Source organism: Mustelus asterias, chromosome 29, assembly GCF_964213995.1.
Source record: "Mustelus asterias chromosome 29, sMusAst1.hap1.1, whole genome shotgun sequence".
In the NCBI taxonomy this organism is placed as follows: Eukaryota; Metazoa; Chordata; class Chondrichthyes; order Carcharhiniformes; family Triakidae; genus Mustelus; species Mustelus asterias.
This window is the reverse complement of record NC_135829.1, coordinates 6,019,147-6,033,212: the sequence shown is the minus strand read 5'-3', so window position 1 is coordinate 6,033,212 and position 14,066 is coordinate 6,019,147. Positions and strand designations below refer to the sequence as shown.

Genomic DNA, 14,066 nt, shown 5'->3' with positions numbered 1-14,066 from the left:
GGAATTCACCTCATGCCATTCCCCCATCTTCTCTCCATCCCCTGCACATTCTTCCTTTTCAGATAACAGTTTAATTTCCTCTCGAATGCCTCAATTGAATCTGCCTCCACCACACTCTCAGGCAGTGCATTCCAGACCTTCACTCTTGTGGTGTGAAAGTTCTCTCTCATGCCACTTCTGCTTCTTTTGCTCATCACTTCTCAGAAGACTAAGGAAAGTTGGCGTGTCCACTACGACTTTCACCAACTTTTACAAATGCACCATGGAAAGCATCCTTTCTGGTTGTATCACAGCTTGGTATGGCTCCTGCTCTGACCAAGACCACAAGAAACTACAGAGTCGTGAATGTAGCCCAATCCATCATCCAGCCTTCCATCCATTGACTCCGCTTCCCGCTGCCTCGGGAAAGCAGCCAGCATAATTAAGGACCCCACGCACACTGGACATTCTCTCTTCTACCTTCTCCCGTGGGGAAAGAGATACAAAAAGTCTGAGGTCACGTACCAACCGACTCAAGAACAGCTTCTTCCCTGCCGCCATCAGACTTTTGAATGGACTTATCTTGCATTAAGTTGATCTTTCTCTACACCCTAGCTATGACTGTAACACCATATTCTGCACCCTCTCCTTTCCTTCTCTATGAACGGTATGCTTTGTCTTGCATAGCGCGCAAGAAACAATACTTTTCACTGTATGTTAATACATATGACAATAATAAATCAAATCAAACTTTAAACCTGTGCCCTCTTATTCTCCATCCTTTCACGAGTGGGGACAGTTTCTCCCTATCTACTCTGGCCAGGTCCCTCGTGATTTTGAATACCTCGATTAAATTTTCTTCCAACCTTCCCTTCTTCAATGAAAATTATTGAAGGGGTGAATGGCCTACTCCTTCTTCGAGTTTCTATGTAAAACAGACCCAACATGTTAATGCATATGTGATCTCTCGCACTTTCAAACACTCCCTTCTCTTCAAAATAACTTTCTAACAATACACTGTCTCCAGTATTTTAGTTAAAAGCAGCATAAATGGCAGATGTCAGCAAATTGTCAGCATAACTAGACGGTGTGTTCTAATAACAACTTCTATCATTAGAAATCAACTTGGGAGAAAGGTTGGGCTTATTAATCTGTTCCCAGGCTTGCTGCCGCTGATATCAAAACCGTACCCTGATATTGTACATGATGTTGCTCCTTATCGTCCACAATAGCAGTAGTCTTGGAGGTATGATGTGGAGATGCTGGCGTTGGACTGGGGTGGGCACGGTAAGAAGTCTCACAACACCAGGTTAAAGTCCAACAGGTTTATTTGGTGTCACGAGGTTTTGGAGCGCTGCTCCTTCACCCACTCACCTGATGAAGGAGCAGCGCTCCGAAAGCTCGTGATTCCAGATAAAACCTGTTGGGATTTTAACCTGGCGTTGTGAGACTTCTTACTGATATTGTTCATATTCCCAAAGGCTGCCTCGGTTAAGGTTAACACCAGCACCAGCACACATCCCCCCCCATCTGAAAGCAGGTTATTGGTGTTCCCATTATTCTGACAAAGCTATCAGGCAGCAGTGACTTTGAAAAGAGGCAGCTGGAGGGAAAAGAATTGTCACTGGAGGCAACAAGCCTCGCCAAACAATCCCTTTTCGCTCACTCCCCGAATTGTTTGTGCCAATTCTCTTCTCTCCTGCAGGAACTGACTCAGGCTGCAGGAGTCCACTATTTGATCAATTGGCCATTGTGAGTAAGCTGGGCACAGCAGGCAAACCTTATTCAGGCCATACCCGACATTCACGCCCCAGTCACAGTCGTTCAACAGTGATCAGAAATGCGATTCCTGGCTGATTACAGTCATAGAATAAAATCATAGAATCCCTACAATACAGAAGGCCATTCAGCCCATCGAGTCTACACCAACTACAATCCCACCCAGGCCCTATTCACGTAACCCCACAGATTTACCCTGCTAATCCCCCTGACATTAGGGTCAATTTAGCATGGCCAATCAACCTAACCCACACATCTTTGGACTGTGGGAGGAGACCAGAGCACTCAGAGGAAACTCACACAGACACGGGGAGAATGTGCAAACTCCACACAGACAGTGACCCGAGGCTGGAATTGAACCCGGGTCCCTAGTACTGTGAGGCAGCAGTGCTAACCACTGTGCCGCCCCAATTAGAGTCATAAAGCAATACAGCACAGAAACAGGCCCTTTGGCCCAACTGGTCTACGCGACCATGGTGCCCTCACAGCTAGTTTGTGTTTGGCAATAGAATTAAAATTTAATGGTGGGATTTGAATCTGGATCCCCAGAGCATTACCCTGCGTCTCTGGATTACTAGTCCAGTGACAATACCATTTCTGGGTTTCCTCCGGGTGCTCCGATTTCCTCCCACACTCCAAAGATGCGCGGGTTAGGTTGATTGGCCATGCTAAATTGCCCCTTAGTGTTAGTGACACCTTTTAGAGTAAATACGTAGGGTGACGAGGATAGGACCTGGGTGGGATTTGTTGTCGGTGCAGGCTCGATGGGCCGAATGGCCTCCTTCTGCACTGTAGATTCTATACACCACCACTTCTCCCTTGGTTATTGCTTATTAACCATTCTTCCTGAGGGAATTGTAGCATATCTGCTTCTGCCCTCCCGGAGATCAGCTAACTAAGCATCAATAAGGATGGAATCGAGGACTCTGATGGTCTGTTTGGCTCAACTACTCAGTGGATGTAAGCTTACTAAGCCGCAGGGGAGCTACTCGACACAGAGTCTTGACTAAATTCCAACTGGTTTCAGAGTTGATTGTCAGAAGCAATGTTGGTCTTGTAGGAACCCTTACATTTTATTAAACTAAATACCATCTACTTAATTAGCGGGTAAAATATGTGGGGGTCGGGCCTGGGTGGGATTGTGGTCGGTGCAGACTCGATGGGCCAAATGGCCTCCTTCTGCACTGTAGGGATTCTATGATTCTATGAACAGATCACCCTTTTTCAGGTAAAGTGAGTGGCTCTGAAAAGAGCCTTTGGGTTATCAGATTAAAGAATGGCCGCTTCACTTGCTCTTGGACAAGGCCGCAGAAGTTTTTTTAAAAAGGGCGGCACGGTAGCACAGTGGTTAGCACTGCTGCTTCACAGCTCCAGGGTCCCGGGTTCGATTCCCAGCTCGGGTCACTGTCTGTGTGGAGTTTGCACATTCTCCTCGTGTCTGCGTGGGTTTCCTCCGGGTGCTCCGGTTTCCTCCCACAGTCCAAAGATGTGCAGGTGAGGTTGATTGGCCAGGTTAAAAATTGCCCCTTAGTCCTGAGATGCGTAGGTTAGAGGGATTAGCGGGTAAAATATGTGGGGGTCGGGCCTGGGTGGGATTGTGGTCGGTGCAGACTCGATGGGCCGAATGGCCTCCTTCTGCACTGTAGGGTTTCTATGATTCTATGATAATCTGTCGTTGTTGAGAGGTACGTTTACATTATGTAACATGAAAATAGTTGACAAAATGGTCAGTGATCAACGATAATGCCTGCACAAATGACCTGTCATTGAATCTGTTCAGGGCTCTGGGTGATTGCACGGAATACACAATCTTACTGTTTACTGATAAAGCTCGCCCTGGCCCAAGTGCAAAACACAAGAAAATAAAGTCTAATCTGTGAGGGGAAATGACTGGAACCATGTCATTCCACTTTGTTAACTGGAAAAACATTCTGCTGTTTATTTCTGCAACATCCATTCTGGCAAACAACAGCATTTGATGAACTTCAGTCCAGAACATCATTTCAAGATGTCACCATAATGAACAAAAAACAATTCCTGTTTTGTAGTTCGTGGAAAAAGCATATCCCCCTGTGGAGACACTTCATTTCCAAGTTAGTGAGCTAGCTAACCTTTCAGTCCATAGTGCTTTCCATCCTCCATCCTAGGAAATGCAGAGCCTACGTCTGATCCGTGGTGCAAATATTTCCTTCCAAATCGAGGATTATTCATTGGAATAAATTTCTCAGTTACGCCACTGGTTGAAATTAATTCCTTTAAAATTTGGCTACACTTCTTCTCATTTTGATCTCCCACGTTGCCCATTCTTCATTCACCAGCTGCGATGGTGGCTTAGAGCGTTGCAGCATCTTCTGCAGCATGCACCTAACATTTCACCAAACGCTACTGCATGTCAAGCTTCAGTGGAAGAATCCTTCAATTCATTGACTGTTCCTCAGGGTATTACCAGTCTACAGGTGGCACAGTGGGTTGGCACTGCTGCCTCACAGCGCCAGGGACCCGGGTTCGATTCCCGGCTTGGGTCACCGTCTGTGCGGAGTCTGCACGTTCTCCCTGTGTCTGCGTGGGTTTCCTCCGGGTGCTCCGGTTTCCTCCCACTATCCAAAGATGTGAGGGTTAGATGGATTGGCCGTGCTAATTTGACCCTTAGTGTCAGAGGGATTACCAGGGTAAATATGCGGGGTTACATGGATAGGGCCTGGGTGGGATTGTTGTCAGTGCAGACTTGATGGGCCAAACTGCCTCCTTCTGCGCTGTAGGGATTCTATGATTCTGTGTTTGAGTGTGCGCTGCTGGAAATTTCCTAAAGCTAAACTGATCCACAAATTATACTTAAACACATAAAATCCCACAGTTCAGATTTATTTCTCTGCTTATAGTGTGAAGACCTTTCCTTCACAATTTTTTAAAAAATAAGGCAACATTTAAACTGAAGGCAAAACAACATCCATCGATCCTGCCCTTGTTTGTTTTGGGGGAAAAGTAATTTTTTCAACTATTCTGCAAGGGCCAATACAAATGAATATTTCTTTCTTTATAATATTGCAAGCTTACATTTAAGTTTATTTATTAATATCACAAATGGGCTTACGTTAACACTGCAATGAAGTTACTGTGAAAATCCCCTAGTCGCCACACTCCGGGTCCTGTTCAGGTAACACTGAGGGAGAATTTAACATGGCCAGTGCAACTAACCAGCACATCTTTCGGACTATGGGAGGAACCGGAGCACCCGGAGCAAACCCACACAGACATGGGGAGAATGTGCAGACTCCGCACAGACAGTGACCCAAACCGGGAATCAAACCCGGGTCCCTAGCACTGAGAGGCAGCAGTGCGAACCACTTTGCTACCGTGCTGCCCCAAGAGTAACTGCGTTTGATTTTTGAAACTACTATTTATGTCACGCCAGTATCTCATTCATAAGCGATTCTTCAGGTGTGGATATGGTGAAATGAGCAGTGTTGATAGCACTCTGTGACTCATTCATGACTCAAGGAACCTGAATTTTTTTTTTCCCATGCTCAGGGTTCAAAAGGAAGTTAAAAGATTATAATCTAGAATTAGTACCATTGATTAAACATGAGCAGGAAGAGGGGGGATGTACAAGAAACTAGAATCAGAGGATTGCAGAGTTCTCAGAGAATTGTAAGGTTGGGGGAGGTGATAAATAGAGGGAGGGACAAAACACGAGGGTGAAACTTTTTAATTCAAAATGCTAGCGGACCTCCCGTCAGCAAGCAGAGCTGTGATAAGTGAGCAGGACTTGCTGAAAGTTAGGTTGTGGGCAGCAGTGATTTTGCTGAGCGCAAGTCTATGGAGGGTGGGAGATGGGTCTGGGCCAGGAAAGCATTGGAATCATCGAGGTGTGGGTGTGTGGGGGCAACCAACATAAAGGTGCAGGTTCAGCAACAGATGGGATGAGGTAGGAATGGAAATGTAGTTATTAAGACTCTCTATCCAGATCATAACTACACCATCAGGAGCCAGGCATTTCCCACCAAGAAATAAAATCTACAGAGATCCTATATGCTTAACCAATGAAGGCACTGCCCAGTGCAGCCCTCAACATAGATGGCCGGGACTGAGTCTCATTTTTTAGCTCGAGAAATGTGATGCAGCCTGCAACAGGATCCTTCAACATCCTGGACTCAGCAAATCAATTGGGTTTCCTGCATCTGATTAGCATCAAATGATCCAAATTGGGAAAACACAGTGTTCATAGAATCATAGAATCCCTACAGTGCAGAAGGAGGCTATTCGGCCCATCGGGTCTGCACCGACCACAATCCCACCCAGGCCCTATCCCCGAAGCTCCACATATTTACCCTGCTAATCTCCCTGACATCCCCCGAACACCAAGGGGCAGTTTAACATGGCCAATCAACCTAACCCACACATCTTTGGACTGTGGGAGGAAACTGGAGCACCCGGAGGAAACCCACGCAGGCATGGGGAGGACGTGCAAATTCCACACAGACAGTGACCCAAGTCGGGAATTGAACCCGGGTCCCTGGCACAGTGCTAACCACTGTGCCACCATGCCGCCCTGTCAATTGGATGTCACATAAAAGTAAAAGGAGGACATCTTTGTCAATTCCCCTCCATCCACTCTTAGTTTAAATCTTGTCCTATTTTCTTTGTTTCAGCTCTGACCAAGGGTCACCCAGACTCGAAACATTGGCTCAATTCTCTCTCCACAGATACTGTCAGATCTGCTGAGATTTTCCACCATTTATTGTTTTTGTTTCAGATTCCAGCATCCGCACTACTTTGCTTTTATAAAAGTAGGGGTGTTTCTGGCTATAATGCCTCCACAATTGCATTAACCCGCTTGCACTTATCCCCTGAACACGTGAGTGAGGAATGGTCAATTGGGGTTGCTATTGGAAGCTATTGGGTTTGCCTGGGGAACTGCAGTCCTGTGCCTTCAGTAACAGAAGACAAAAATATTGGTGGTGTGGTAAATTGAAACCCCCCTCCCCACTCCACATTCTGCTTAGAGGAGAGAAGATTAACAAGAAATTTGATCGAGGTGTCCAAAATCATGAGGGGGTGTGGACAGACTCGAGAAGGAGAAACTGTTCCCGTCAGCTGAAGGACTGAGAACTAGAGGATGCTGATGTAAGGTGATTGGCCAAAAGAAGAAACCATGGCGTGAAGGACAAGTGTGTGTGGTTCGGGATCTGGAACGTGCTGCCTTAAGAGTGCGCTGGAGGCAGATTCAATGGAGAACTGGACAATTATCTGAAGAGCAAAGATGTGCAGGGCTGGGAAAAGGCAGAGCTGTGAGACAAGGTGAGATGCTCTTGCAGAGAACCAGCAAGCTGGATGGCTTCCTTCAGTGCTCTAACCATTCTCTAATTCTATTTCATTCAACAACAGTAAAGGCAAATCCATTCCATTTGCCAGGTGTATTTTTTTAATATATTCATAATTTCTTAACTCTTGTGCTGATACAAGTAATAAATTAGCAGTCCTACCTCTGTAACAGGAATGTTATTAGCTCGGGATCCTTCATCTAAAAGGACAGGGGAGATATAAAAAAAAGATAATATGCCATTTGTGTGAGTACACAGAGGAATCAACCCATTGACAATATCAGACCTTAATCTCAGTTTGGTAACTGGCTTAAGTCAGAGGACAAGACGAATATATTTTCTTTTGGTTAGTTTTATCCTTCTCTCCTGAACACAGATAATGTTGGTTCTCCCGACCTGATCTTTATATTTTGGGATGCAGCCAACTGAGGGAGGGTTGTGTCTGAAGCTGTCATTACTCGTTTGGTGTGGAATTGTCTTCGAGCTGTACAGAAGTCTGGGGCATAAGGAAACGCAACAAAGGGAGGAGCGGGGTGGGTGATAACTGAATTTCAGGTTATTACAGGATCCCGCAATAAAACCGCTGACGACATTTCAGTGAGCAACAAGCCTCCCGACTTTTACCTTGGCTAAGCCCTTTTGTGTGCCGTTTGTCTTCTGCTTTCTGGCTGAACCGTTTGTAAGCCTCAGTCTGTTGGTACTGCTCCAGCTCCTTCATGTAACGCTCTTTGTCTCTCTCTGCCTCGTCTAAATAGTGCTGGATAGACAGAACAGACTGATTATGAACACAAAGGGTTACAGGGATGCTTTTGGAATTTACAGTGTTGGTGCAGAGAACACTGATCATATATTCACCGAGGCAGCAAGTACACAGAGCAACCACAGACATTGAGTATTCACATAGGCACAAGGTGATTAAAAAGATAAGCGCACACACTGCACTCACAGCAATGTCTGCTTGGTTCATGCATGATTTTTATAAGAGTGCGATTACAGTGAAGAATCATGATGAACCAAATCAATTCCCCAGTCACTTTCATTACTGTAGACATCTTTATTGTTAAATGCAAGTGGACAGGCCACCTTGAGGGTACAATGTGCCCTTGTACCAACAGATAATCTGCTGCAGATCGATGATTCCCAAAAGGAGGTCTTTATTTAATTCCAACCACTGCAAAGGACAAGCTAACCCCTGTCTCGCTCTCAAAACTCCATCATCTAATTGAGGCTTTCCAATATATCTCATCTCCTTCGCCTTGTTGCTGTCCCCCGATAGGGGCCTGGGCTCTTTACTCAGGGTCTTCACATTTCTGTTTTGGGTGGGAGGAAGTTTTTTTTTACGACATAAATCTTAAGACTAGTTTCCAATGAGAGTTTACCAGGTAGACCTGGAGACTTTTGGCACAGCATATATTTCCACCAAAGGATTGCATCTTATAGAGTCATAGAAGTTTACAGCATGGAAACAGGCCCTTTGGCCCAACTTGTCCATGCCACCCAGTTTTTACCACTAAGCTAGTCCCAATTGCCTGTGTTTGGCCCATATCCCTCTATAACCATCTTACCCATGTAACTGTCTAGATGCTTTCTAAAAGACAAAATTGTACCCACCTCTACAGCTCATTCCAGACACTCACCACCCTGAGTGTGTGAACAAAATTGCCCCCTTACATGGAAGAACATGCTGATCCGATAATCAAGGAGCTGCTCTCTTTACAGCCATTTGAGCGCACTCTGCAACTCAATTAAAGCCTCTCCTCCTTTGAAAGAAGCCATAGGGACCAAGATATGGAGGAACATCAAGAGTACGCTAATGGAGTTCACTACCTTTCATGGCGGGAACCCCATTACATCATTGGCGGGGACAATCTCAAAGGGAAATTCCACAGGCTGTTTTGGGACTTCTGTTGGATTCCCCATCCCCTTCAGCTTTCCTGCGTGCTGAAAACGGGAGTGGTTGGGAGCAGAAAATCCACCCCTCCCCCCCCCCCCTCCCCATCCCCATTAATTCAGTCTTCAGGCCACTCAGCCCATGCCTTCATGCAAGCTCTGCAGATCATGTCACGTTAAAGCTCTGCGGCCACAAACAAACATTACAAGATTGTATCCGTGCTTAGAGGAGGCCCGCAGTTGTGACAAATCAGGTGGCATCCACCGTTAGCTACAAGTGTTGTCCAATTCAGTACCTGCTTGTCATCCGCCGGCAGTTTACTCCATTCATTTCCTAACATCCTGGTGATTTCGGAGAAGGGAACATCCGGCCGCTGTGCCCGAAGCTGCTCTCGACGCTCGTTGAGGAATCTCACATAGCCAGTCAGTGGAGCTTTTGGCGCATTGCTGTCCTTGGTTGCTTTTTTCCTTTTCCTTCCTTTGGGCCAGCCCCCTTTCTTGGCAGTTTTCTGCTTAACAATACAAAGACAGCCTGCTTTACAATGTCAAAGAGACTGAATGCCGGCAGAAGGCACCTTACGAGAGGTCCCCATTGTAGTAAAAGTTCCCAACATTGTACACCGCACTGCAAGCTGCAGCTCAACACTCGCGCCCCGTGCAAACCAACCCGTGTGCATCTCGGATTAGATTTGTCCTTCACCAACTGAATCACCTCTATTTTTCCATTCGCTTAAGCAGCTTGCCATTCCATTCAAAACAGCAGCTCGACTTATTTCAAGTCAAATCTACTGTGACCGCAGAAAGATTAGAGAAGCTGGAATGAATCAAGCCAACAGCATATTCAAAAATGCTTATCTATTTATTGGAGACAGCGTTTCGATCTTTGCAGTCACAAAGCTCCATTTCCCAGCACACTTTCTGAGCAAACTTTTGAGTAGATGAAACATTTTAATATGTTAAAGACACCGTCAAGACCAAGTCATAGAACGAAGGTGGTCTCTCAAATTCAATTCCCGGTCTGTGCTGAGTGACCTGATCTTAGCCTAGTCGCTACAGGTGACCGGGGCAGTCGAGGGGAAACACAGTAAGAAGTCTCACAACACCAGGTTAAAGTCCAACAGGTTTATTTGGTAGCAAAAGCCACTCGCTTTCGGAGCGCTGCTCCTTCGTCAGGTAAGTGGGAGTTCTGTTCACAAACAGGGCATATAAAGACACAAACTTAATTTTACAAAATAATGGTTGGAATAATGGTTTGTAAATTGAGTTTGTGTCTTTATATGCCCTGTTTGTGAACAGAACTCCCACTCACCTGATGAAGGGGCGGCGCTCCGAAAGCTAGTGGCTTTTGCTACCAAATAAACCTGTTGGACTTTAACCTGGTGTGAGACTTCTTACTGTGTTTACCCCAGTCCAACACCGGCATCTCCACATCAGTCTAGGGGAGACAGGAGGCAGGGGAACTAGAGCTCCCTTTTCCTAATTGCTACGTACCAACCATTCTCCAATTGCCGAGTGGGAAGGATATTCAGCTCAGCTGTGGCATTGCCCACGGTTCAATTTACACTGCCGTAGGGAAAACGGCAATTGGGTAACGCACTGGAAGGCAGCAGTGGTATTTGAAAGAATAGAAATAATTGCAATATTTAATAAAAGCAAAATTACTGCGGATGCTGGAATCTGAAACCAAAAGAGAAAATGCTGGAAAATCTCAGCAGGTCTGGCAGCATCTGTAAGGAGAGAAAAGAGCTGAAGTTTCGAGTCCAGAAGACCCTTTGTCAAAGCTAAAAGGCACAGAAAGTGGGAGGTATCAATATTTAATGTTTTACTAGATAGTGAGTGCATTACAATTGTTACGTGCAGTTTTTTGGCATATAAACTACGGCCACGATGTAATTTTTCAGGCATTTTACGACACGCCCCACACAGGGAGGGGGATTGTCTCCGACTGAAAGTCCAAAATTGTGACTGATTCACTTTCTGCACCTGCCTCTGAAAGAATATTTGAAATGTTCCCAGTTTCGCTCTAACCACAGAGTTGGCAAACACGTTGCACATAATAACGTTGGGAGGCAGCAAATATACTACCTCGTCTCCAGACATAAAAGGGAGATAACCAGGGTGAGAATCATGAGGTCACCAGTGTGACTTTAAACACAAAGGAGGGCACTGTACTGAACAACAAAAGGCTTACAGTGCACAATGTTCATCACTGCTCTATGCCGCTGAATTGGCTGCATTCGGCACACAATGAAATACTGTGGGTCTTTTCCAGTGTGAATTTTGCATTCATCAATGTAAAGGACATTGAAAGTGGGGAACAGAACTGGATCCATTTCAGGCACGAAGTGTCAACATTGAGCACTCAGGTCAGCTAAGGCACAGCAAAATGTGGAGATATGTACCAGTCTGATGGTACCAATGTGTCTCTCACACACACACACACCGCCCCCCCCCCCCCCCCCCCCTCCACCTCCGCAAACAGCTTTTGGCCTCTCCGACAAAAAATTATCTAGTGGCAACCTTGCGAGAGTTTTGCGCCATTAGCGTGACTGGGGCTCTTGTAATTTATAGAATCCCTCCAGCGCAGTTGGAGGCCATTCGGCCCATCGAGCCTGGACCGAGAACACTCCCTGAAATCAGTTAATTCAACACAAACTTAGGAATCAAATGGACTCCCGTGGCTTTACGCGCTTCATTAGCAAATGGGGGAGGTGATGGCCTAGTGGTATTATCGCTGGACTATTAATCCAGAAACTCAGCTAATGTTCTGGGGACCCGGGTTCGAATCCCGCCACGGCAGATGGTGGAATTTGAATTCAATAAAATATATTTGGAATTAAGAATCCACTGATGACCATGAAGCCATTGCTGATTGTTGGAAAAACCCATCTGGTTCACTAATGTCCTTTAGGGAAGGAATTCTGCCATTGATCCCATAATTCCATGCATTTACCAGAGCTAATCCCCCTGATACTAAGGGGCAATTTAGCATGGCCAATCCACCTTAGCCACACATCTTAGGACTGTGGGAAGAAACCAGAGCACCCAGAGGAAACCCATGCAGACACGAGGAGAATGTGCAAACTCCACACAGACAGCGACCCAAGCCGGGAATCGAACCTGGGTCCCTGGCGCTGTGAGGCAGCAGTGCTAACCACTGTGCCGCCCATAACTCTAATAGCCGAGAGACAGAGGCTTTCATCCCACCAGTCTGAGTTGGATTTCAACAGAGACCCCAATGTCCAGCTCTCAGTGTTCAGTCCCAGTCCCCAGGCAACTCACTGGGGTCACAGGGTCAAGGAGTTCTCCCACTTGGCTGAGCTGCTGGCAATGGACTTACTTAGAGAGGGATAAGATCTGAAGGTAAATCCATCAGTAGCACTGATGGATTTACCGAAAACTGGGAATATTTCAAATACCATTTCAGAAACGGATGCAAAAGCGAATCAATCACAATTCTGGACATTCAGTGGGAGACAACCCCCCCTTCCCTGTGGGAAGTGTATAATAAAACGTCTGAAGAATTATATTTTGATCATGGTTTGTGTTTCACCATTAAAGTTAGCTAGTCCATCTTGTTTTGGGAAATGGTACAGGAATACAAGTGATCAGGAGATAAACTAGCTCACCCATGACAGGGTAAATACGCCACACGATAGTGAGCCAATTTATTTGTGGGATATGGGTGTCGCTGGCTGGCCAGCATTTATTGAGAATGGTGGCGTTCTCCAAGGCGGCCTTCACGACAACGCAGAGTCGCTGAGCAGAGACTGATAGCCAAGTTCCCCACACGAGGACGGCCTCAACCGGGATCTTGGGTTCATGTCACACTATCTGTAACCCCCACCACTTGCCTGGGCTTGCAAAATCTCACTAACTGTCCCGGCTGGAGACAATACACATCTCTTTAACCTGTGCTTAAGCCTCTCTCCACTCACATTGTCTGTACCTTTAAAGACCTGATTACCTGTAAAGACTCGCATTCCAACCACTATTTTGTGAATTAAGTTTGTGTCTTTATATGCTCTATTTGTGAACAGAATTCCCACTCACCTGACGAAGGAGCAGCGCTCCGAACGCTAGTGGCTTTTGCTACCAAATAAACCTGTTGGACTTTAACCTGGTGTTGTGAGACTTCTTACAACATTTATTGCCCATCCCTAGTTGCCCTTGTCCGAGGGCAGTTGAGAGTCAACCACATTGCTGTGGTTCTGGAGTCACATGTCGGCCAGACCAGGTAAGGACGGCAGGTTTCCTTCCCTAAAGGGACATTAGTGAACCAGATGAGTTTTTCCAACAATCGACAATGGTTTCATGGTCATCAGTAGATTCTTAATTCCAAATGTATTTTATTGAATTCAAATTACACCATCTGCCGTGGCGGGATTCGAACCCGGGTCCCCAGAACATTAGCTGAGTTTCTGGATTAATAGTCTAGCGATAATACCACTAGGCCATCAACTCCCCCATTTGCTAATGAAGCGCATAAAGCCATGGAAGTCCATTTGATTCCTAAGTTTGTGTTGAATTAACTGATTTCAGCCAGAGCAATAATGAGGATGTTCCTCGCAGGCGTAGTGTACCCAGGTTAATTGAAGGAAGACAAACAGCCTGCCAGGATTCCTGTACCCAATCGCTGTACCGTCACTCCTGCTGGGGACTGCCCACATGTGGGTGCCCGGTCATCACTGAAACAAACAACTTGGGTGAGGACAACTGACATGTTAGAACCATAATATAAACATGAGACAGAATTCTGGGGAGGAAATTGGAGGGGGAAGAAAATAAAATTTACAAATCTGGGCCTTCAGATCCATAAGATCATAAGATATAGGAGCAGAATTAGGCCACTCAGCCCATCGAGTCTACTCTGCCACTCAATCATGGCTGATATTTTTCTCATCTCCATTCTCCTGCCTTTTCCCCATAACCCTGATCCCCTTATTAATCAAGAACCTATCTATCTCTGTCTTAAAGACACTCAATGACCCGGTCTCCACAGCCTTCTGCGGCAAAGAGTTCCACAGATTCACCACCCTCTGGCTGAAGAAATTCCTCCTCATCTCTGTTTTAAAGGATCATCCCTTTAGCCTGAGG

General features: G+C 46.0%; 1 protein-coding gene across 6 annotated transcripts in view; it reads right to left on the bottom strand.

The window, feature by feature from the left end:
• The window catches only part of hmg20a (high mobility group 20A), a 164,056-nt gene that overhangs the window by 116,358 nt on the left and 33,632 nt on the right, over window positions 1-14,066 (bottom strand). For 4 of the 6 annotated variants that reach the window (XR_013495671.1, XM_078199987.1, XM_078199990.1 and 1 more), the window contains exons 4-6: window positions 9,266-9,481; window positions 7,704-7,836; window positions 7,242-7,279 (exon numbers count right to left, since the gene is read on the bottom strand). Coding sequence is in view for 5 of the 6 variants with exons in the window: in XM_078199987.1 (XP_078056113.1) it covers window positions 7,242-7,279; window positions 7,704-7,836; window positions 9,266-9,481 (387 nt within the window). In the remaining variant the exon portion in view is untranslated. The remainder of the gene's footprint in view (window positions 1-7,241; window positions 7,280-7,703; window positions 7,837-9,265; window positions 9,482-14,066) is intronic. The other 2 variants (XM_078199989.1, XM_078199991.1) reach the window with 1 other exon arrangement.